The sequence below is a fragment of the Salvelinus alpinus genome, chromosome 2 (genome assembly GCF_045679555.1).
Source record: "Salvelinus alpinus chromosome 2, SLU_Salpinus.1, whole genome shotgun sequence".
NCBI classification, from domain to species: Eukaryota; Metazoa; Chordata; class Actinopteri; order Salmoniformes; family Salmonidae; genus Salvelinus; species Salvelinus alpinus.
In genome coordinates this window covers 106,817,687-106,840,797 of record NC_092087.1, presented here as the reverse complement: position 1 = coordinate 106,840,797, position 23,111 = coordinate 106,817,687, and the positions used below count along the sequence as shown (strand labels likewise).

At 39.9% G+C, this 23,111-nt stretch overlaps 1 protein-coding gene across 3 annotated transcripts; it reads left to right on the top strand.

Moving 5' to 3' along the window:
* Positions 1-2,335: 2,335 nt before the first annotated feature.
* Positions 2,336-22,008, top strand: LOC139548948 (zinc finger protein 239-like). 3 transcript variants are annotated; one of them, XM_071358931.1, is made up of 3 exons: positions 2,336-3,047; positions 12,471-15,856; positions 20,390-22,008. In XM_071358931.1, exons 2-3 carry the CDS (start codon positions 15,292-15,294, stop codon positions 21,115-21,117), a joined length of 1,293 nt encoding a protein of 430 aa, XP_071215032.1. In that variant the 5' UTR covers positions 2,336-3,047; positions 12,471-15,291; the 3' UTR covers positions 21,118-22,008. The 3 variants fall into 3 exon arrangements, with proteins under 3 accessions (XP_071215032.1, XP_071215041.1, XP_071215048.1); XM_071358940.1 differs by lacking the exon at positions 20,390-22,008 and having other exon boundaries at positions 12,471-14,895; XM_071358947.1 differs by lacking the exons at positions 12,471-15,856; positions 20,390-22,008 and adding an exon at positions 5,039-5,941.
* Positions 22,009-23,111: the final 1,103 nt, after the last annotated feature.

Here is a 23,111-nt window from a genome sequence, read left to right as displayed (position 1 = left end):
GATGAGACAGCCTATAGGGAGGAGGTCAGAGACCTGGCCGTGTGGTGCCAGGACAACAACCTCTCCCTCTACGTGATCAAGACAAAGGAGATGATTGTGGATTACAGGAAAAAGAGGACCGAGCACGCCCCCATTCTCATCGACGGGGCTGTAGTGGAGCAGGTTGAGAGCTTCAAGTTCCTTGGCGTCCACATCAACAACAAACTAACATGGTCCAAGCACACCAAGACAGTTGTGAAGAGGGCACGACAAAACCTATTCCCCGTCAGGAGACTGAAAAGATTTGGAATGGGTCCTCAGATCCTAAAAAAGGTTCTACAGCTGCACCATTGAGAGCAACCTGACGGGTTGCATCACTGCCTAGTATGGCAATTGCTCGGCCTCCAACCGCAAGGCACAACAGAGGGTAGTGCATACAGCCCAGTACATCACTGGGGCCAAGCTTCCTGCCATCCAGGACCTCTATACCAGGCGGTGTCAGAGGAAAGCCCTAAAAATCATCAAAGACTCCAGCCACCCTAGTCATAGACTGTTCTCTCTACTACCGCACGGCAATCGATAACGGAGCGCCAAGTCTAGGTCCAAGAGGCTTCTAAACAGCTTCTACCCCCAAGCCATAAGTCTTCTGAACAGCTAATCAAATGGCTATTTGCACCCCCCCACGCTGCTACTAATCTCTGTTATTATCTACGCATAGCAACTTTAACAACCCTACCTGCATGTACATAATTATCTCAATTACCGTGACACCGGTGCAACCGCACATTGACACATTAACTCTGTACTGGTACCCCCTGTATATAGCCTCCACATTGACTCTGTACTGGTACCCTCTGTATATAGCCTCCACATTGACTCTGTACTGGTACCCTCTGTATATAGCCTCCACATTGACTCTGTACTGGTACCCCCTGTATATAGCCTCCACATTGACTCTGTACTGGTACCCTCTGTATATAGCCTCCACATTGACTCTGTACTGGTACCCCCTGTATATAGCCTCCACATTGACTCTGTACTGGTACCCTCTGTATATAGCCTCCACATTGACTCTGTACTGGTACCCCCTGTATATAGCCTCCACATTGACTCTGTACCGGTACCCTCTGTATATAGCCTCCTCACATAGCTCCACTATTGTTATTCACTGCTGCTCTTTATATATTTGTTCTTCTTTTTTCTTACTTTACATTTTTTGGGTATTTTCTTAAAACTGCATCGTTGGTTAAGGGCTTGTAAGTAAGCATTTCACTGTAAGGTCTTCTACACCTGTTGTATTTCGTGCATGTGACAAATACAATTTGATATGATTTGATTTGAAATGTGTAAAGCAGAATGTAAACATTATTAAAGTGACCAGTGTTTCCATGTCTATGTATATAGGGCAGCAGCCGCTATGGTGAAGGGTTGAGTTACCGGGAGGTAGCCGGCTTGTGATGGCTATTTAACAGTGTGATGGCCTTGAGATAGGAGCTGTTTTTTCAGTCTCTCGGTCCCTGCTTTGATGCACCTGTACTGACCTCGCCTTCTGGATGATAGCGGGGTGAACAGGCTTTGATGCACCTGTACTGACCTCTCCTTCTGGATGATAGCGGGGTGAACAGGCTTTGATGCACCTGTACTGACCTCTCCTTCTGGATGATAGCGGGGTGAACAGGCTTTGATGCACCTGTACTGACCTCGCCTTCTGGATGATAGCGGGGTGAACAGGCTTTGATGCACCTGTACTGACCTCGCCTTCTGGATGATAGCGGGGTGAACAGGCAGAAGCTCGGGTAGTTGATATCCTTGATGATCTTTTTGGCCTTCCTGTGACATCGGGTGGTGTAGGTGTCCTGGAGGGCAGGTAGTTTGCCCCCGGTGATGCGTTGTGCAGACCTCACTACCCTCTGGAGAGCCTTACGGTTGTGTGCGGAGCAGTTGCCGTACCAGGCGGTAATACAGTCCAACAGGATGCTCTCGATTGTGCATCTGTAAAAGTTTGTGAGTGTCTTTGGGTGGTGTAGGTGTCCTGGAGGGCAGGTAGTTTTCCCACGGTGATGCGTTGGGCAGACCGCACCACCCTCTGGAGAGCCCTGTGGTTGTGGGCGGTGCTCATTGCCGTACGAGGTGTGATACAGCCCGAAAGGAAGCTCTCAATTGTGCATCTGTAAACGTTTGTGAGGGTCTTAGGGGCGAAGCCAAAATGTGTAGTAGATGTTGAGTTTGATTTTTAATTTTAACTCATAAAAAATCTGCACTAATCAATCAACACATGCTTCTATTTGTACGTCTCTATATAATTGTATTTTTATAATGAAATAACTTTTCCCTCAACTGCGTCACCAACTCCAGTCAGCAGATGGCGATGAGCATATTTCAGGCGATGCTGCTGTGTGACGTATAATCTAGTGGACGGGACGTTTCTTCAACAACAACAGCAGCTAGTCAGCCACCTCGATAGTTTGCTAGCCAACATAGCCGAAACATTAAAGCTATTTAGACGGCTCCGGTGTATTACTAGCTGTGTTTTAAACACACTTCTGTCGTATCTACTTGTTACCACATTTAATTTAATATTCATGCCTACGTTGTTAGTTACCGTAGTCATCTACCTGGCTGGTTAAGTTAGCAGTAGCACTAGGCTAATCGTTAATGCTAACTAGTTAGCTAGATAACATCCCCGACCATGAGCTCACTAAACTACTGCCCTCCTGCTAAAGAAGAAGTCTGCTGGACGGAGAAAGAGGGTCTGTGGCTGAACGTTGTCGTGAAAGAAGAGAAGGAAGAGGAGGATAATGTCTCGGTAAAAAAAGAAGTAGAGGTTGAGGCGGTTACAGTTAAAGAAGAAGAGAAAGACGTTACAGTGAAAGAAGAAGTTACAGTTAAAGAAGAGGAAGAGGAGGAGGATGTTACTGTGAAAGAAGAGGAAGGGAAAGAGGTAGATGCAGTTTTTGGAGTGAAAGAGGAGGAGGATGAGATTACCGTTACATTGGGGGAGGAGGAAGAAGAAGAACAAGAAGAAGAACAAGAACAAGAAGAGGAGACCGGAGATCTGATTAACACCAGTAAGTCTTAAAAAACAAGGCCACAAACTCTGCAGTTGTTGAACTAATGTGTGCTTATTAAAGGGTATTCTACACTTGAATATGTTGTGCTGTAGGAATTGTTAAAGCTACAGAGTGGGGACTCAACCAAAAAAATGTTAATGGATAAAATGCTTACCATTATATTTTTCACAATTTTTAAACATCTCTAAATATATTTTTCTAAAATATGATTTAAAGATCTACATATTTTGTTTATAAAATCTATGGTTTTGTTAGGTCCTAAGCTTTTCAGTTATATTGTAAGACAGACTGATCTGATTGAAATATCCTATACAGTTGAAGTTGGAAGTTTACATACACCTTAGCCAAATACATTTAAACTCAGTTTTTCACAATTCCTGACATTTAATCCTAGTAAAAATTCCCTGTTTTAGGTCAGTTAGGATCACCACTTTATTTTAAGAATGTGAAATGTAGAGATAATAGTAGAGAATTATTTATTTCAGCTTTTATTTCTTTCATCACATTCCCAGTGGGTCAGAAGTTTACATACACTCAATTAGTATTTGGTAGCATTGCCTTTAAATTGTTTATCTTGGGTCAAACGTTTCGGGTAGCCTTTCACAAGCTTCCCGCAATAAGTTGGGTGAATTTTGGCCCATTCTTCCTGACAGAGCTGGTGTAACTGAGTCAGGTTTGTAGGCCTCCTTGCTCGCACATGCTTTTTCAGTTCTGCCCACAAATTTTCTATAGGATTGAGGTCAGAGCTTTGTGATGGCCACTCCAATACCTTGACTTTGTTGTCCTTAAGCCATTTTGCCACAACTTTGGAAGTATGCTTGGGGTCATTGTCTATTTGGAAGACCCATTTGCGACCAAGCTTTAACTTCCTGACTGATGTCTTGAGATGTTGCTTCCATATATCCACATAATTTTCCTGCCTCATCATGTCATCTATTTTGTGAAGTGCACCAGCCCCTACTGCAGCAAAGCACCCCCACAACATGATGCTGCCACCTCTGTGCTTCACGGTTGGGATGGTGTTCTTCGGCTTGCAAACCTCCCCCTTTTTCCTCCAAACATAATGATGGTCATTATGGCCAAACAGTTTCATCAGACCAGAGGACATTTCTCCAAAAAGTACGATCTTTGTCCCCATGTGCAGTTGCAAACCGTAGTCTGTCTTTTTTTATGGCGGTTTTGGAGCAGTGGCTTCTTCCTTGCTGAGCGGCCTTTCAGGTTATGTCGATATAGGACTCGTTTTACTATAGATACTTTTGTACCTGTTTCCTCCAGCATATTCACAAGGTCCTTTGCTGTTGTTCTGGGATTGATTTGCACTTTTCACACCAAAGTACGTTCATCTCTAGAAAACAGAATGCGTCTCCTTCCTGAGCGGTATGACGGCTGCGTGGTCCCATGGTGTTTATACTTGCGTACTATTGTTTGTACAGATGAACGTGGTACCTTCAGGCATTTGGAATTTGCTCCCAAGGATGAACCAGACTTGTGGGGGTCTACAATTTTTTTTTGATGTCTTGGCGGATTTCTTTTGATTTTCCCATGATGTCAAGCGAAGAGGCACTGAGTTTGAAGGTAGGCCTTGAAATACATCCACAGGTACACCTCCAATTGACTCAAATTATGTCAATTAGCCTATCAGAAGCTTCTAAGGCCATGACATCATTTTCTGGAATTTTCCAAGCTGTTTAAAGGCACAGTCAACTTAGTGTATGTAAACTTCGGACCCACTGGAATTGTGATACAGTGAATTAGAAGTGAAATAATCTGTCTGTAAACAATTGTTGGAAAAAGGACTTGTGTCATGCACAAAGTAGATCCTAAACGACTTGCCAAAACTATAGTTTGTTAACAAGAAATGTGTGGAGTGGTTGAAAAACGAGTTTTAATGACTCCAACCTAAGTGTATGTAAACTTCCGACTTCAACTGTAAGTTAAACACACTATACAACTCTGTGCACAAGGACTACTTTTAACAATGTCCACAGGGCCTCCTGAGTGGCGCAGCGGTCTAAGGCACTGCATCGCAGTGCTAGAGGCGTCACTACAGATTCGGGTTCGATCATGGGCTGTGTCGGAGCCGGTTGTGATCAGGAGACACATGAGGCGGCACACAATTGGCCCAGCGCTGTCCGGGTTGGGGGAGGGTTTGGCCTGCTGGGAATGTCCTTGTCCCATCGTGCTCTTGCGACTCCTTGTTGCCGGCCGGGTGCATACACGCTGACTTCAGTCCCCAGCTGTATGGTGTTTCCTCCGACACGTTGGTGCGGCTGGCTCCAAGGGTTAAGCGAGTAGTGTGTCAAGGAGGTCGAGAGCAGTGCGGCTCTCATCCTTCGCTTCTGCAGAGTCCGTACGGGAGTTGCAGTGATGGAACAAGACTGTAACAACCAATTGGAATTCACAAAATTTGACATAAAAAGGGCAAAATAATAAAATAATTTAAAAAAAATTTTATACAGAACATTTTACTTGAAGAACAGCGGAGATGCAAAGTTTTGGAACAGAATTATGTTTTTTACTGTTTGTGCCGTCATTCTGTTACCAAACTTTGCATCTGCACTGGTCTTCAAGTTAATGTGTTTTTGTAGTTGAGTTGTACGGTTTGTTTAACTTTACAATCATTTGGTTTTTGTTTTACATACATTTTAAAGTGAAAAATGTTAGTCTCGGCATCACTCTGTTACTGTGGAATTGCCCCATACCAATGAGTTAATGACTGATCTTGTACTTGTCTTCACTCACAAACTTGAAGTTCTTGAAGAGACCGTGTTCAATGTTCTATGTACATGCACCTCAATAGGAAAATAGTGCGGATACACAAAACCTAATGACTTTGTCATTTCAATGACGCACAGGCCATATCTCAATGGATTTAAAACTAGGCCCTACAGGCTATATCTCAATGGATTTAAAACTAGGCCTTATAGGCTATATCTCAATGGATTTAAAACTAGGCCTTGTAGGCCATATCTCAATGGATTTAAAACTAGGCCTTGTAGGCTATATCTCAATGGATTTAAAACTAGGCCTTGTAGGCCATATCTCAATGGATTTAAAACTAGGCCTTATAGGCCATATCTCAATGGATTTAAAACTAGGCCCTACAGGCTATATCTCAATGGATTTAAAACTAGGCCTTATAGGCCATATCTCAATGGATTTAAAACTAGGCCTTATAGGCCATATCTCAATGGATTTAAAACTAGGCCCTACAGGCTATATCTCAATGGATTTAAAACTAGGCCTTACAGGCTATATCTCAATGGATTTAAAACTAGGCCCTACAGGCTATATCTCAATGGATTTAAAACTAGGCCCTACAGGCTATATCTCAATGGATTTAAAACTAGGCCTTATAGGCTATATCTCAATGGTTTTAAAACTAGGCCTTATAGGCTATATCTCAATGGTTTTAAAACTAGGCCTTATAGGCCATATCTCAATGGATTTAAAACTAGGCCTTATAGGCTATATCTCAATGGATTTAAAACTAGGCCTTATAGGCTATATCTCAATGGATTTAAAACTAGGCCCTACAGGCTATATCTCAATGGATTTAAAACTAGGCCTTATAGGCCATATCTCAATGGATTTAAAACTAGGCCTTATAGGCCATATCTCAATGGATTTAAAACTAGGCCCTACAGGCTATATCTCAATGGATTTAAAACTAGGCCTTACAGGCTATATCTCAATGGATTTAAAACTAGGCCCTACAGGCTATATCTCAATGGATTTAAAACTAGGCCCTACAGGCTATATCTCAATGGATTTAAAACTAGGCCTTATAGGCTATATCTCAATGGTTTTAAAACTAGGCCTTATAGGCTATATCTCAATGGTTTTAAAACTAGGCCTTATAGGCCATATCTCAATGGATTTAAAACTAGGCCTTATAGGCTATATCTCAATGGATTTAAAACTAGGCCTTATAGGCTATATCTCAATGGATATAAAACTAGGCCCTATAGGCTATATCTCAATGGATTTAAAACTAGGCCCTACAGGCTATATCTCAATGGATTTAAAACTAGGCCCTATAGGCCATATCTCAATGGATTTAAAACTAGGCCTTATAGGCTATATCTCAATGGATTTAAAACTAGGCCTTATAGGCCATATCTCAATGGATTTAAAACTAGGCCCTACAGGCTATATCTCAATGGATTTAAAACTAGGCCTTATAGGCTATATCTCAATGGATTTAAAACTAGGCCCTATAGGCCATATCTCAATGGATTTAAAACTAGGCCTTATAGGCCATATCTCAATGGATATAAAACTAGGCCCTACAGGCTATATCTCAATGGATTTAAAACTAGGCCTTATAGGCTATATCTCAATGGATTTAAAACTAGGCCTTGTAGGCCATATCTCAATGGATTTAAAACTAGGCCTTGTAGGCCATATCTCAATGGATTTAAAACTAGGCCCTACAGGCTATATCTCAATGGATTTAAAACTAGGCCTTGTAGGCCATATCTCAATGGATTTAAAACTAGGCCCTATAGGCTATATCTCAATGGATTTAAAACTAGGCCTTATAGGCTATATCTCAATGGTTTTAAAACTAGGCCTTATAGGCTATATCTCAATGGTTTTAAAACTAGGCCTTATAGGCCATATCTCAATGGATTTAAAACTAGGCCTTATAGGCTATATCTCAATGGATTTAAAACTAGGCCTTATAGGCTATATCTCAATGGATATAAAACTAGGCCCTATAGGCTATATCTCAATGGATTTAAAACTAGGCCCTACAGGCTATATCTCAATGGATTTAAAACTAGGCCCTATAGGCCATATCTCAATGGATTTAAAACTAGGCCTTATAGGCTATATCTCAATGGATTTAAAACTAGGCCTTATAGGCCATATCTCAATGGATTTAAAACTAGGCCCTACAGGCTATATCTCAATGGATTTAAAACTAGGCCTTATAGGCTATATCTCAATGGATTTAAAACTAGGCCCTATAGGCCATATCTCAATGGATTTAAAACTAGGCCTTATAGGCCATATCTCAATGGATATAAAACTAGGCCCTACAGGCTATATCTCAATGGATTTAAAACTAGGCCTTATAGGCTATATCTCAATGGATTTAAAACTAGGCCTTGTAGGCCATATCTCAATGGATTTAAAACTAGGCCTTGTAGGCCATATCTCAATGGATTTAAAACTAGGCCCTACAGGCTATATCTCAATGGATTTAAAACTAGGCCTTGTAGGCCATATCTCAATGGATTTAAAACTAGGCCCTATAGGCTATATCTCAATGGATTTAAAACTAGGCCTTATAGGCCATATCTCAATGGATATAAAACTAGGCCTTATAGGCTATATCTCAATGGATTTAAAACTAGGCCTTATAGGCTATATCTCAATGGATTTAAAACTAGGCCTTATAGGCTATATCTCAATGGATTTAAAACTAGGCCTTATAGGCCATATCTCAATGGATTTAAAACTAGGCCCTACAGGCTATATCTCAATGGATTTAAAACTAGGCCCTACAGGCTATATCTCAATGGATTTAAAACTAGGCCTTATAGGCTATATCTCAATGGATTTAAAACTAGGCCTTATAGGCTATATCTCAATGGATTTAAAACTAGGCCCTATAGGCTATATCTCAATGGATTTAAAACTAATATTTGTTCCTGGTGCTCTATATATAACATTATATTTGATGTTGTTTTCACTTTTTTAAGTTGGGAGCACCAGTGTTATCAATGATGCATTTTAATTTAGAGCCTGTAACCATGACATTATCTATTATGACATTATCTATTATTATAGAGCTCAGCCTGTAACATGACATTATCTATTATTATAGAGCTCAGCCTATAAACATGACATTATCTATTATTATAGAGCTCAGCCTATAAACATGACATTATCTATTATTATAGAGCTCTGCTCAGCCTGTAACCATGACATTATCTATTATTATAGAGCTCTGATCAGCCTATAAACATGACATTATCTATTATTATAGAGCTCTGCCCCAGCCTAAAACATGACATTATCTATTATTATAGAGCTCTGCTCAGCCTGTAAACATGACATTATCTATTATTATAGAGCTCAGCCTATAAACATGACATTATCTATTATTATAGAGCTCAGCCTATAAACATGACATTATCTATTATTATAGAGCTCAGCCTATAAACATGACTATCTATTATTATAGAGCTCAGCCTGTAACCATGACATGATCTATTATTATAGAGCTCTGCTCAGCCTGTAACCATGACATTATCTATTATTATAGAGCTCTGATCAGCCTATAAACATGACATTATCTATTATTATAGAGCTCTGTTCAGCCTGTAAACATGACATTATCTATTATTATAGAGCTCTGCTCAGCCTGTAACCATGACATTATATATTATTATAGAGCTCAGCCTATAAACATGACATTATCTATTATTATAGAGCTCAGCCTATAAACATGACATTATCTATTATTATAGAGCTCAGCCTGTAACCATGACATGATCTATTATTATAGAGCTCTGCTCAGGCTAAAGACATGACATGATCTATTATTATAGAGCTCTGCTCAGCCTGTAAACATGACATTATCTATTATTATAGAGCTCTGCTAACCATGACATTATCTATTATTATAGAGCTCAGCCTATAAACATGACATTATCTATTATTATAGAGCTCAGCCTATAAACATGACATTATCTATTATTATAGAGCTCAGCCTATAAACATGACATTATCTATTATTATAGAGCTCAGTCTATAAACATGACATTATCTATTATTATAGAGCTCAGCCTGTAACCATGACATTATCTATTATTATAGAGCTCTGATCAGCCTATAAACATGACATTATCTATTATTATAGAGCTCTGCCCCAGCCTAAAACATGACATTATCTATTATTATAGAGCTCTGCTCAGCCTGTAAACATGACATTATCTATTATTATAGAGCTCTGCTCAGCCTGTAACCATGACATTATCTATTATTATAGAGCTCAGCCTAAAACATGACATTATCTATTATTATAGAGCTCTGCTCAGCCTAAAGACATGACATTATCTTTACTATAGAGCTCTGCTCAGCCTAAAACATGACATTATCTATTATTATAGAGCTCTGCTCAGCCTAAAGACATGACATTATCTTTACTATAGAGCTCTGCTCAGCCTAAAACATGACATTATCTATTATTATAGAGCTCTGCTCAGCCTGTAACCATGACATTATCTATTATTATAGAGCTCTGCTCAGCCTCAACATGACATAATCTATTATTATAGAGCTTTGCTCAGCCTATAAACATGACATTATCTATTATTATAGAGCTCTGCTCAGCCTGTAAACATGACATAATCTATTATTATAGAGCTTTGCTCAGCCTATAAACATGACATTATCTATTATTATAGAGCTCTGCTCAGCCTGTAAACATGACATAATCTATTATTATAGAGCTTTGCTCAGCCTATAAACATGACATTATCTATTATTATAGAGCTCTGCTCAGCCTGTAAACATGACATTATCTATTATTATTATAGAGCTCTGTTCAGCCTATAAACATGACATTATCTATTATTATAGAGCTCTGCTCAGCCTGTAACCATGACATTATCTATTATTATAGAGCTCTGCTCAGCCTCAACATGACATGATCTATTATTATAGAGCTCTGCTCAGCCTAAAACATGACATTCTCTATTATTATAGAGCTCTGCCCCAGCCTAAAACATGACATTATCTATTATTATAGAGCTCTGCTCAGCCTGTAAACATGACATTATCTATTATTATAGAGCTCTGCTCAGCCTGTAACCATGACATTATCTATTATTATAGAGCTCAGCCTAAAACATGACATTATCTATTATTATAGAGCTCTGCTCAGCCTAAAGACATGACATTATCTTTACTATAGAGCTCTGCTCAGCCTAAAACATGACATTATCTATTATTATAGAGCTCTGCTCAGCCTAAAGACATGACATTATCTTTACTATAGAGCTCTGCTCAGCCTAAAACATGACATTATCTATTATTATAGAGCTCTGCTCAGCCTGTAACCATGACATTATCTATTATTATAGAGCTCTGCTCAGCCTGTAAACATGACATAATCTATTATTATAGAGCTTTGCTCAGCCTATAAACATGACATTATCTATTATTATAGAGCTCTGCTCAGCCTGTAAACATGACATTATCTATTATTATTATAGAGCTCTGTTCAGCCTATAAACATGACATTATCTATTATTATAGAGCTCTGCTCAGCCTGTAACCATGACATTATCTATTATTATAGAGCTCTGCTCAGCCTCAACATGACATGATCTATTATTATAGAGCTCTGCTCAGCCTAAAACATGACATTCTCTATTATTATAGAGCTCTGCCCCAGCCTAAAACATGACATTATCTATTATTATAGAGCTCTGCTCAGCCTGTAAACATGACATTATCTATTATTATAGAGCTCTGCTCAGCCTGTAACCATGACATTATCTATTATTATAGAGCTCAGCCTAAAACATGACATTATCTATTATTATAGAGCTCTGCTCAGCCTAAAGACATGACATTATCTTTACTATAGAGCTCTGCTCAGCCTAAAACATGACATTATCTATTATTATAGAGCTCTGCTCAGCCTAAAGACATGACATTATCTTTACTATAGAGCTCTGCTCAGCCTAAAACATGACATTATCTATTATTATAGAGCTCTGCTCAGCCTGTAACCATGACATTATCTATTATTATAGAGCTCTGCTCAGCCTGTAAACATGACATAATCTATTATTATAGAGCTTTGCTCAGCCTATAAACATGACATTATCTATTATTATAGAGCTCTGCTCAGCCTGTAAACATGACATTATCTATTATTATTATAGAGCTCTGTTCAGCCTATAAACATGACATTATCTATTATTATAGAGCTCTGCTCAGCCTGTAACCATGACATTATCTATTATTATAGAGCTCTGCTCAGCCTCAACATGACATGATCTATTATTATAGAGCTCTGCTCAGCCTAAAACATGACATTCTCTATTATTATAGAGCTCTGCTCAGCCTATAAACATGACATTATCTATTATGTTAAGCTCTGCTCAGCCTGTAAACATGACATTATCTATTATTATAGAGCTCTGCTCAGCCTAAAAACATGACATTATCTATTATAGAGCTCTGCTCAGCCTATAAACATGACATTCCATAATTGCAAGATTCGATTTGAAGCTCTATATTATTTGCTTTTAAATTCTCACCAAGTTTATTTTTAACAGCAATGTTACTGAGAGAACTAGTCTTGATTAAACCAAACAGGAAGACAGTTTTATCATGTTGAGCTTTCATTCCGGTCTCTGTTTAACTAGATATTATGTTTGTTTTTGGCAGGAGAGAGACCAGACTCTCAGTCTGACAGCGGGAAGACTCCTTCAGGGGAACCAGACCCTGAGACGCCCAAACCAGCAAGAAAACACCACTGTTCCCTCTGTGGAAAGAGTTTTACTAAGTTAGGCAACCTGAAAGCGCATGAGATAATACACACAGGAGAGAAGCCTTACCACTGCTCCCAATGTGGAAAGAGTTTTACCTGGATAGGGAACTGGAAAACACATGAGAAAATACACACAGAAGGGAGGAAGACTTTCCACTGCTCCCAGTGTGGAAAGAGTTTTACCAAGTCAGGGTCCCTGAAAATGCACGAGAGAATACACACAGGAGAGAAGCCTTACCAATGTTCCTATTGTGAAAAGAGTTTTAGGTGGTTAGTGACCCTGAAAACGCATGAGAATACCCACACAGGAGCAAAGCCCTACCAATGCTCCCTGTGTGGAAAGAGTTTTACCCAGTTAGGAGGCCTGAATAGACATGACAGGACACATATAGGAGGAGATAAGACCTACCACTGCTCCCACTGTGGAAAGAGATTTAACCGGTTAAGACATCTGAATAAGCATGAAAGAATACATACACAGGAGGAGAAGACATACCACTGCTCTCATTGTGGAAAGACATTTTCCCAGTCAGAGGACCTGAAATCACATGAGAGAATAGAGAGACTGTGTTCTGACTTGTGTTTTTGACTGAGAATGTGTTTTTTGTTTATGGGCCATTCCATGGTAACGGAGTGATCCTGAGACTCACCTTTTCACTTTAAAATGTATGCCAAGAAAAAACCATTGATTGCAAAGTTTAAGAAACAATACACCTACAGTACCAGTCAAAAGTTTGGACACACCTACTCATTCAAGGGTTTTTCTTTATTTTTTACTATTTTCTACACTGTAGAATAATAATGAAGACATCAAAACGATGAAATAACACACATGGAATCATGTAATAACAATAAAAGTGTTAAACAAATCAAAATATATGTTAGATTCTTCAAAGTAGCCACACTTTGCCTTGATGACAGCTTTGCACACTCTTGGCATTCTCTCAACCAGCTTCACCTGGAATGATTTTCCAACGGTCTTGAAGGCGTTCCCACATATGCTGAGCACTTGTTGGCTGCTTTTTTTCCTTCACTCTGCCGTCCAACTCATCCCAAACCGTCTCAATTGGGTTGAGGTCGGGTGATTGTGGAGGCCAGGTTATCTGATGCAGCGCTCCATCACTCTCCTTCTTGGTCAAATAGCCCTTACACAGCCTGAAGGTGTGTTTTGGGTCAATGTCCTGTTGAAAAACAAATGATAGTCCCACTAAATAAATCACTGACAGTGTCACCAGCAAAGCACCATCACACCTCCAAGCTTCACGGTAGAAACCACACATGCGGAGATCATCTGTTCACCTACTCTGCATCTCACATTTGGACTCATCAGACCAAAAGACAGATTTCCACCGGTCTAATGTCCATTGCTTGTGTTTCTTGGCCCAAGCAAGTCTCTTCTTCTTATTGGTGTCCTTTAGTTGTGATTTCTTTGCAGCAATTCGACCATGAAATCCTGATTTGCAAATTCTCCTCTGAACAGTTGATGTTGAGATGTGTCTATTACTTGAACTCTGTGAAGCATTTATTTGGGCTGCAATTTCTGAGGCTGGTAACTAATGAACTTATCCTCTGCAGCAGAGGTAACTCTGGGTCTTCCTTTCCTGTGGCGGTCCTCATGAGAGCCAGTTTCATCATAGCGCTTGATGGTTTTTGCGACTGCACTTGAAGTTTCAAAGTTCTTGAAATTTTCCGGATTGACTGACCATGTCTGAAAGTAATGATGGACTGTCGTTTCTCATTGCTTATTTGAGCTGTTCTTACCATAATATGGGCTTGGTCTTTTACCAAATATCTTCTTTATACCACCCCTGGCTTGTCACAACACAACCGATTGGTTCAAACTGATTAAGAAGGGAAGAAATTCCACAAATTAACTTATAACAAGGCACACCTGTTAATTAAAATGCATTCCAGGTGACTACCTCATGAAGCTGGTTGAGATAATGCCTAGAGTGTGCAAAGTTGTCATCAAAGCAAAGGGTGGCTACTTTGAAGAGTCTAAAATATAAATATATTTTGATGTGTTTAACACTTTTTTGGTTACTATATGATTCCATATGTGTTATTTCATAGTTTTGATGTCTTCATTAGTATTCTACAATGTATAAAATAGTAAAAATAAAGAAAAACCCTTGAATGAGTAGGTGTGTCCAAACTTTTGATTGGTGCTGTACATTTATTTATTTTATAGACTTAGAGGCTTATTTTGATATTATCTGACTGTTTGACTGAATGAATCAGAAATTGCTTTAAATGTAGATGTTTAGTTTGTGTGAAGTTTGTTTTAAATTTTCTCTCATTAAAATTCCGAACTTATCAACACATGCTTCTCTTTATACATCTCAATATAACATTATTTAATAAATACTTACATAAAAAATAAAATACATATTTTCCTTAACTGCGTTGTCTCCTCCAGTCAGCAGATGGCGATCTTTCAGGTGATGCTGCTAGCGTGACGTATAATCAAGTGGACGGGACGCTTCCTCAACAACAGCAGCTAGTCAGCATCTCCTGTAGCTTGCTAGCCAACGTAGCCGAAACATTCAAGCTCTGTATACGCTTTCGATGTAAAATAGCCACTTTGTTGTAATTACACCTTTGTCGTATAGGTAGTTACCCACTTTACTTTCATATTTACGTTGCTAGTAACTATCTGAATAGCTAAAATAGCATTAGCCTAGTGCTAGGCTAACTAGCTAGCTAACATCCGCAACCATGAGCTCACTAAGCTACTTCCCCCCTGGTAAAGAAGAGACTGTTAAAAGAGAAGTAGAGGGTGATGATGTTACTGTGAAAGAAGAGGAAGATGTTACTGTGAAAGAAGAGGAAGATGTTACTGTGAAAGAAGAGGCTGTTACTGTGAAAGAAGAGGAAGATGTTACTGTGAAAGAAGAGGATGCAATTGAAAGAGTGAAAGAGGAGGAGGAGGAGATGACTGTCACGGTGAAAGAAGAGGAAGAAGTGTTTGGAGTAAAGGAGGAAGGAGAGGAGGAGGGGGAGATGACCATCACATTGGAGGAAGGAGAGGAGGGGGAGATGACTGTCACATTGGAGGAAGGAGAGGAGGGGGAGATGACTGTCACATTGGAGGAAGGAGAGGAGGGGGAGATGACTGTCACATTGGAGGAAGGAGAGGAGGAGGGGGAGATGACTGTCACATTGGAGGAAGGAGAGGAGGGGGAGATGACTGTCACATTGGAGGAAGGAGAGGAGGGGGAGATGACTGTCACATTGGAGGAAGGAGAGGAGGAGGAGCCAGGAGATCTGATTAACACCATGAGTGAGTACTGTCTTAACAAGGACACAAACTATGCCGTTGTTAAACCCATGTGTGGTTTTAAAGGGCCATTCTACTGAAGTTTTACACGTGAGTATGATGTTTAGTACAGTAGGAATTGTTCAAACTACGCTGTGAAACGGGGCTCTCCAACCCTGTTCCTGGAGAGACACCCTCCTGTAGGTTGCTGGCTCCAACTCCGCCTCTAGTTTAGATCACTGTAATAACATACCATAGAAATACCATAGAAATAAGAATGAATAGAACGGGCTTGGAAGGTCCAACCCTGGCAATTGACTGGTAAACTCATAGGTACACTCACAATGTCTGCCTTGTATTGTGATGCAATCATTTCCATGGTGTTTTGGAATGTTCTATCAACTGATGCTGGATTGCCATGGTAATGTAGAATGTTCATTTAACTGATGCTGGATTGCCATTGTAATGTAGAATGTTCATTTAACGGATGCTGGATTGCCATGGTAATGTAGAATGTTCATTTAACGGATGCTGGATTGCCATGGTAATGTAGAATGTTCATTTTACGGATGCTGGATTGCCATGGTAATGTAGAATGTTCATTTAACTAATGCTGGATTGCCATGGTAATGTAGAATGTTTTTAACGGATGCTGGATTGCCATGGTAATGTAGGGGGGGGGGGGACAAAACGTGCACCCCTTGGGGTTCTGAGGACAGAGTGTGGGAAACCCTGCATTATGCCGTCATTGACTTGAATACAGATGCCCTTTCTATTCATTCCTGTTTCTATCTTCCATACCGGGTTCTAGCTTAATGAGTCCAGAATAAGGTTCCACCACAACGTCGAGTCACTATAAGTCCGTCCTTGTAAAAAGGTCAGATCTTTAATTCCTTGTACCTGTGTTCTGTCCTGTGTAATTGCGTGCCTTTCTTTGTTCTCTGAAATCCGTAGCTTTTAATAAAAGTACTATTTAAATGCGACCTCTGACGAAGGGTCGTGGTTTCTAAACGGAGAAGGAGCAGCCCGTCATTGCACTGCAGATTTGTTTTGGCAAGGGATGCATAAATGATGGATTCCAACTGCCAACTGTGTAACAATCAGGACAAGCGACAAGCACAGGTACACAGTAGAATCCAACTGCCAACTGTGTAACAATCAGGACAAACACAGGTACACAGTAGAATCCAACTGCCAACTGTGTAACAATCAGGACAAGCGACAAACACAGGTACACAGTAGAATCCAACTGCCAACTGTGTGACAATCAGGACAAACACAGGTACACAGTAGAATCCAACTGACAACTGTGTGACAATCAGGACAAGCAGAGGTACACAGTAGAATCCAACTGCCAACTGTGTAACAATCAGGACAAGCGACAAACACAGGTACACAGTAGAATCCAACTGCCAACTGTGTGACAATCAGGACAAGCACAGGTACACAGTAGAATCCAACTGCCAACTGTGTAACAATCAGGACAAACACAGGCACAGTAGAATCCAACTGACAACTGTTTAACAATCAGAACAAACACAGGTACACAGTAGAATCCAACTGACAACTGTGTGACAATCAGGACAAACACAGGTACACAGTAGAATCCAACTGACAACTGTGTGACAATCAGGACAAGCACAGGTACACAGTAGAATCCAACTGACAACTGTGTAACAATCAGGACAAGCACAGGTACACAGTAGATTCCAACTGCCAACTGTTTAACAATCAGGACATGCGACAAGCACAGGTACACAGTAGATTCCAACTGCCAACTGTTTAACAATCAGGACAAGCGACAAGCACAGGTACACAGTAGAATCCAACTGACAACTGTGTGACAATCAGGACAAGCACAGGTACACAGTAGAATCCAACTGACAACTGTGTGACAATCAGGACAAACACAGGTACACAGTAGAATCCAACTGACAACTGTGTGACAATCAGGACAAGCACAGGTACACAGTAGAATCCAACTGACAACTGTGTAACAATCAGGACAAGCACAGGTACACAGTAGATTCCAACTGCCAACTGTTTAACAATCAGGACATGCGACAAGCACAGGTACACAGTAGATTCCAACTGCCAACTGTTTAACAATCAGGACAAGCGACAAGCACAGGTACACAGTAGAATCCAACTGACAACTGTGTGACAATCAGGACAAGCACAGGTACACAGTAGAATCCAACTGACACAGTAGGTGTTAAAGAATGGATATTTATAAAATATCGAGTGGTAGAGCACGCTTGAAGTCCTTACTTCCTACTTCATTGGACAACAATGGAAAGACGTCACAAATGTGTTTGATTAAAAACTACGGATTTTTTGCAAACCAAACAGGCAATTTACACAGGACAAACATTAGGTACGAGGAGTGGAATAAATGCATTGAAGAAGTGACATTTTTACAAGTCTGGACTTATAGTGACTCAGTGTAGTGGAGGCACCCTCTTCTGGACGTATAGTGACTCAGTGTACTGGAGGCACCCTCTTCTGGACTTATAGTGACTCAGTGTAGTGGAGGCACCCTCTACTGGACTTATAGTGACTCAGTGTAGTGGACGCACCCTCTTCTGGACGTATAGTGACTCAGTGTAGTGGAGGCACCCTCTACTGGACTTATAGTGACTCAGTGTAGTGGAGGCACCCTCTACTGGACTTATAGTGACTCAGTGTAGTGGAGGCACCCTCTACTGGACTTATAGTGACTCAGTGTAGTGGAGGCACCCTCTTCTGGACTTATAGTGACTCAGTGTAGTAGAGGCACCCTCTTCTGGACTTATAGTGACTCAGTGTAGTGGAGGCACCCTCTTCTGGACGTATAGTGACTCAGTGTAGTGGAGGCACCCTCTTCTGGACGTATAGTGACTCAGTATAGTGGAGGCACCCTCTTCTGGACTTATAGTGACTCAGTGTAGTGGAGGCACCCTCTTCTGGACGTATAGTGACTCAGTGTAGTGGAGGCACCCTCTTCTGGACTTATAGTGACTCAGTGTAGTGGAGGCACCCTCTTCTGGACGTATTGTGCTACAACCCTGAAGGAAAGATATCCATATTACAGGGATCTAAACTAGAGTTCGACCGATTATGATTTTTCAACGCCGATACCGAATATTGGAGGACCAAAAAAAGCCGTTAACTATTTTTATATATTTGTAATAATGACAATTACAACAATACTGAATGAACACTTAACCTTAACTTAATATAATACATAAATAAACATCTATTTCGTCTCAAATAAATAATGAAGGATGTTCAATTTGGTTTAAATAATGCAAAAACAAAGTGTTGGAGAAGAAAGTAAAAGTGCAATATGTGCCATGTAAAAAAGCTAACGTTTAAGTTCCTTGCTCAGAACATGAGAACATATGACAGCTGGTTGTTCCTTTTAACATGAGTCTTCAATATTCCCAGGTAAGAAGTTTTAGGTTGTAGTTATTATAGGACTATTTCTCTCTCTACCATTTGTATTTCATATACCTTTGACTATTGGATGTTCTTATAGGCACTATAGTATTGCCAGCCTAATCTCGGTAGTTGATAGGCTTGAAGTCATAAACAGCGCTCTGCTTCAAGCATTGCGAAGAGCTGCTGGCAAACGCAGGAAAGTGCTGCTTGAATGAATGTTTACTAGCCTACTGCTGCCTACCACCACTCAGTCAGACTGCTCTATCAACTATCAAATCATAGACTTAATTATAATATAATAAACACACAGAAATACGAGCCTTGGGTCATTAATATGGTCCATTCCGGAAACTATCATTTCGAAAAACAAAACGTTTATTTTTTCAGTGAAATACGGAACCGTTCCGTATTTTATCGAACGGGTGGCATCCATAAGTCTAAATATTGCTGTTACATTGCACAACCTTCAATGTTATGTCATAATTTTGTAAAATTCTGGCAAATTAATTGCGGTCTTTGTTCGGAAGAAATAGTCTTCACAGTTTGCAACGAGCGCGGCGGCCCAAAATGCTGCATATACCCTGACTCTGCTTGCACTGAACGCAAGAGAAGTGACACAATTTCCCTAGTTAATATTGCCTGCTAACATGAATTTCTTTTAAATGCAGGTTTTAAAAAATATACTTGTATTGATTTTAAGGCATTGATGTTTATCGTTAGGTACATTGGTGCAACGACAGTCCTTTTTTCGCGAATGCGCTTGTTAAATCATCACCCGTTTGGCGAAGTAGGTTGTGATTGGATGATAAATTAACAGGCACCGCAATGATTATTTGCAACGCAGGACAAGCTAGTTAAACTAGTAACATCATCAACCATGTGTAGATAACACAAGTCACTAGATTATGTTAAGATTGTTTGTTTTTTATAAGATACGTTTAATGCTAGCTTTAATGCTACCTTGGCTTCTTGCTGCACTCGCGTAACAGGTGGTCAGCCTGCCACGCAGTCTCCTCGTGGAGTGCAATGTAATCAGCCATAATCGGCGTACAAAATGTAATGTAAATGTAAATGTAGATGTGGAGGTTTCATTCAGGTCATTCTGTTTCAATAAAAACTGTTTGTTTTTGGCAGGACCAGACTCAGAGGAACCAGACTCAGAGGAACCAGAGCCAGAGACGTCCAATCCAGCAAGACGACACCACTGCTCTCAGTGTGGAAAGAGTTTTAGATGGCTATGGAGCATGAAAAGACATGAGAGAATACACACAGGAGAAAAGCCTTACCAATGCTCCCTGTGTGGAAAGAGTTTTACCCGGTCAGGTCAACTAAAATTACATCAGAGAATGAACACTGGAGAAAAGCTTTACCACTGCTCCCACTGCGGAAATAATTTTACCTGCTTAGCGAACCTGAAAGAACATGAGAGAATACATACAGGGAAAAAACTATACCGCTGCCTCCACTGTGGACAGAGTTTTACCCAATCAGGGGACCTGAAGGAACATGACAGAACACATATAGGAGAAAAGCCTCACCAATGCTCCCAATGTGGAAAGTTTTTTACGTGGTTACAGAGCCTGAAACATCATCAAAGAATACACATAGGAGAAAAACCTTCAAATACAGGAGAGGTGCCTTCACACACGGGAGAAAAATCTTCACATACAGGAGAGAAGCCTTACCACTGCTCTCAATGCGGAAAGACTTTTAACTGGGAAGGACACCTGAAATCACATGAGAGAACTCATACCAGACAGAAGATTTTCCACTGCTCTCATTGTTCAATGACATTTCCCAGGTTAGCGGCCCTGAAATCACATGAGAGAATTGAGAGGCTAGTTTCTAAGTTAAAGTACTAAGCTAAATGCTAAGCTAAGAATGCTAAGCTAAGAATGCTAAGCTAAGAATGCTAAGCTAAGTTAAAGTACTAAGCTAAATGCTAAGCTAAGAATGCTAAGCTAAGAATGCTAAGCTAAGTTAAAGTACTAAGCTAAATGCTAAGCTAAGAATGCTAAGCTAAGTTAAAGTACTAAGCTAAATGCTAAGCTAAGAATGTGAGATTGTGTTTTTGTTTATGCCTTGAAATCAACATGGTTAAAGCTTATAAAAATATATCTTTATTTTTTTAAATCTCAAGACGTGTAGACTGAGCTTCTAATTGAAGTGAAGTGCGCTTGACAGCTGACAATTAGGCTTTTAAAGTAGTTTTCCCAGTACTTTGTTGTCACACTCTCCAGAATTATTTAAAGAGTGAAGAATGTTATAAAAAAATAAAAAAAATCTTTACCTTTGCATATAAACTCTGAATCATTGACAGTTTACAGACAGACTACAGAGAGGAATACGTCTAGTAAGGCCTAGTTATGGGAGTGTTGGGAGTTCAGGTTAGGGATACGTCTAGTAAGGCCTAGTTATGGGAGTGTTGGGAGTTCAGGTTAGGGATACGTCTAGTAAGGCCTAGTTATGGGAGTGTTGGGAGTTCAGGTTAGGGATACGTCTAGTAAGGCCTAGTTATGGGAGTGTTGGGAGTTCAGGTTAGGGATACGTCTAGTAAGGCCTAGTTATGGGAGTGTTGGGAGTTCAGGTTAGGGATACGTCTAGTAAGGCCTAGTTATGGGAGTGTTGGGAGTTCAGGTTAGGGATACGTCTAGTAAGGCCTAGTTATGGGAGTGTTGGGAGTTCAGGTTAGGGATACGTCTAGTAAGGCCTAGTTATGGGAGTGTTGGGAATTCAGGTTAGGGATACGTCTAGTAAGGTTGTGGTAAAGCTTTGTCCAATTTCAAATCTAATCAAAACGCGCCGAATACAACAGATCTTACAGTGAAATGCTGAATACAACAGGTGTAGTAGACCTTACAGTGAAATGCTGAATACAACAGACCTTACAGTGAAATGCTTAATACAACAGACCTTACAGTGAAATGCTTAATACAACAGACCTTACAGTGAAATGCTTAATACAACAGACCTTACAGTGAAATGCTTAATACAACAGACCTTACAGTGAAATGCTTAATACAACAGACCTTACAGTGAAATGCTTAATACAACAGACCTTACAGTGAAATGCTTAATACAACAGACCTTACAGTGAAATGCTTAATACAACAGACCTTACAGTGAAATGCTTAATACAACAGACCTTACAGTGAAATGCTTAATACAACAGACCTTACAGTGAAATGCTTAATACAACAGACCTTACAGTGAAATGCTTAATACAACAGACCTTACAGTGAAATGCTTAATACAACAGACCTTACAGTGAAATGCTTAATACAACAGACCTTACAGTGAAATGCTTAATACAACAGACCTTACAGTGAAATGCTTAATACAACAGACCTTACAGTGAAATGCTTAATACAACAGACCTTACAGTGAAATGCTTAATACAACAGACCTTACAGTGAAATGCTTAATACAACAGACCTTACAGTGAAATGCTTAATACAACAGACCTTACAGTGAAATGCTTAATACAACAGACCTTACAGTGAAATGCTGAATACAACAGACCTTACAGTGAAATGCTGAATACAACAGACCTTACAGTGAAATGCTGAATACAACAGACCTTACAGTGAAATGCTGAATACAACAGGCCTTTACAGTGAAATGCTGAATACAACAGACCTTTACAGTGAAATGCTTAATACAACAGACCTTACAGTGAAATGCTTAATACAACAGACCTTACAGTGAAATGCTTAATACAACAGACCTTACAGTGAAATGCTGAATACAACAGACCTTACAGTGAAATGCTTAATACAACAGACCTTACAGTGAAATGCTTAATACAACAGACCTTACAGTGAAATGCTTAATACAACAGACCTTACAGTGAAAT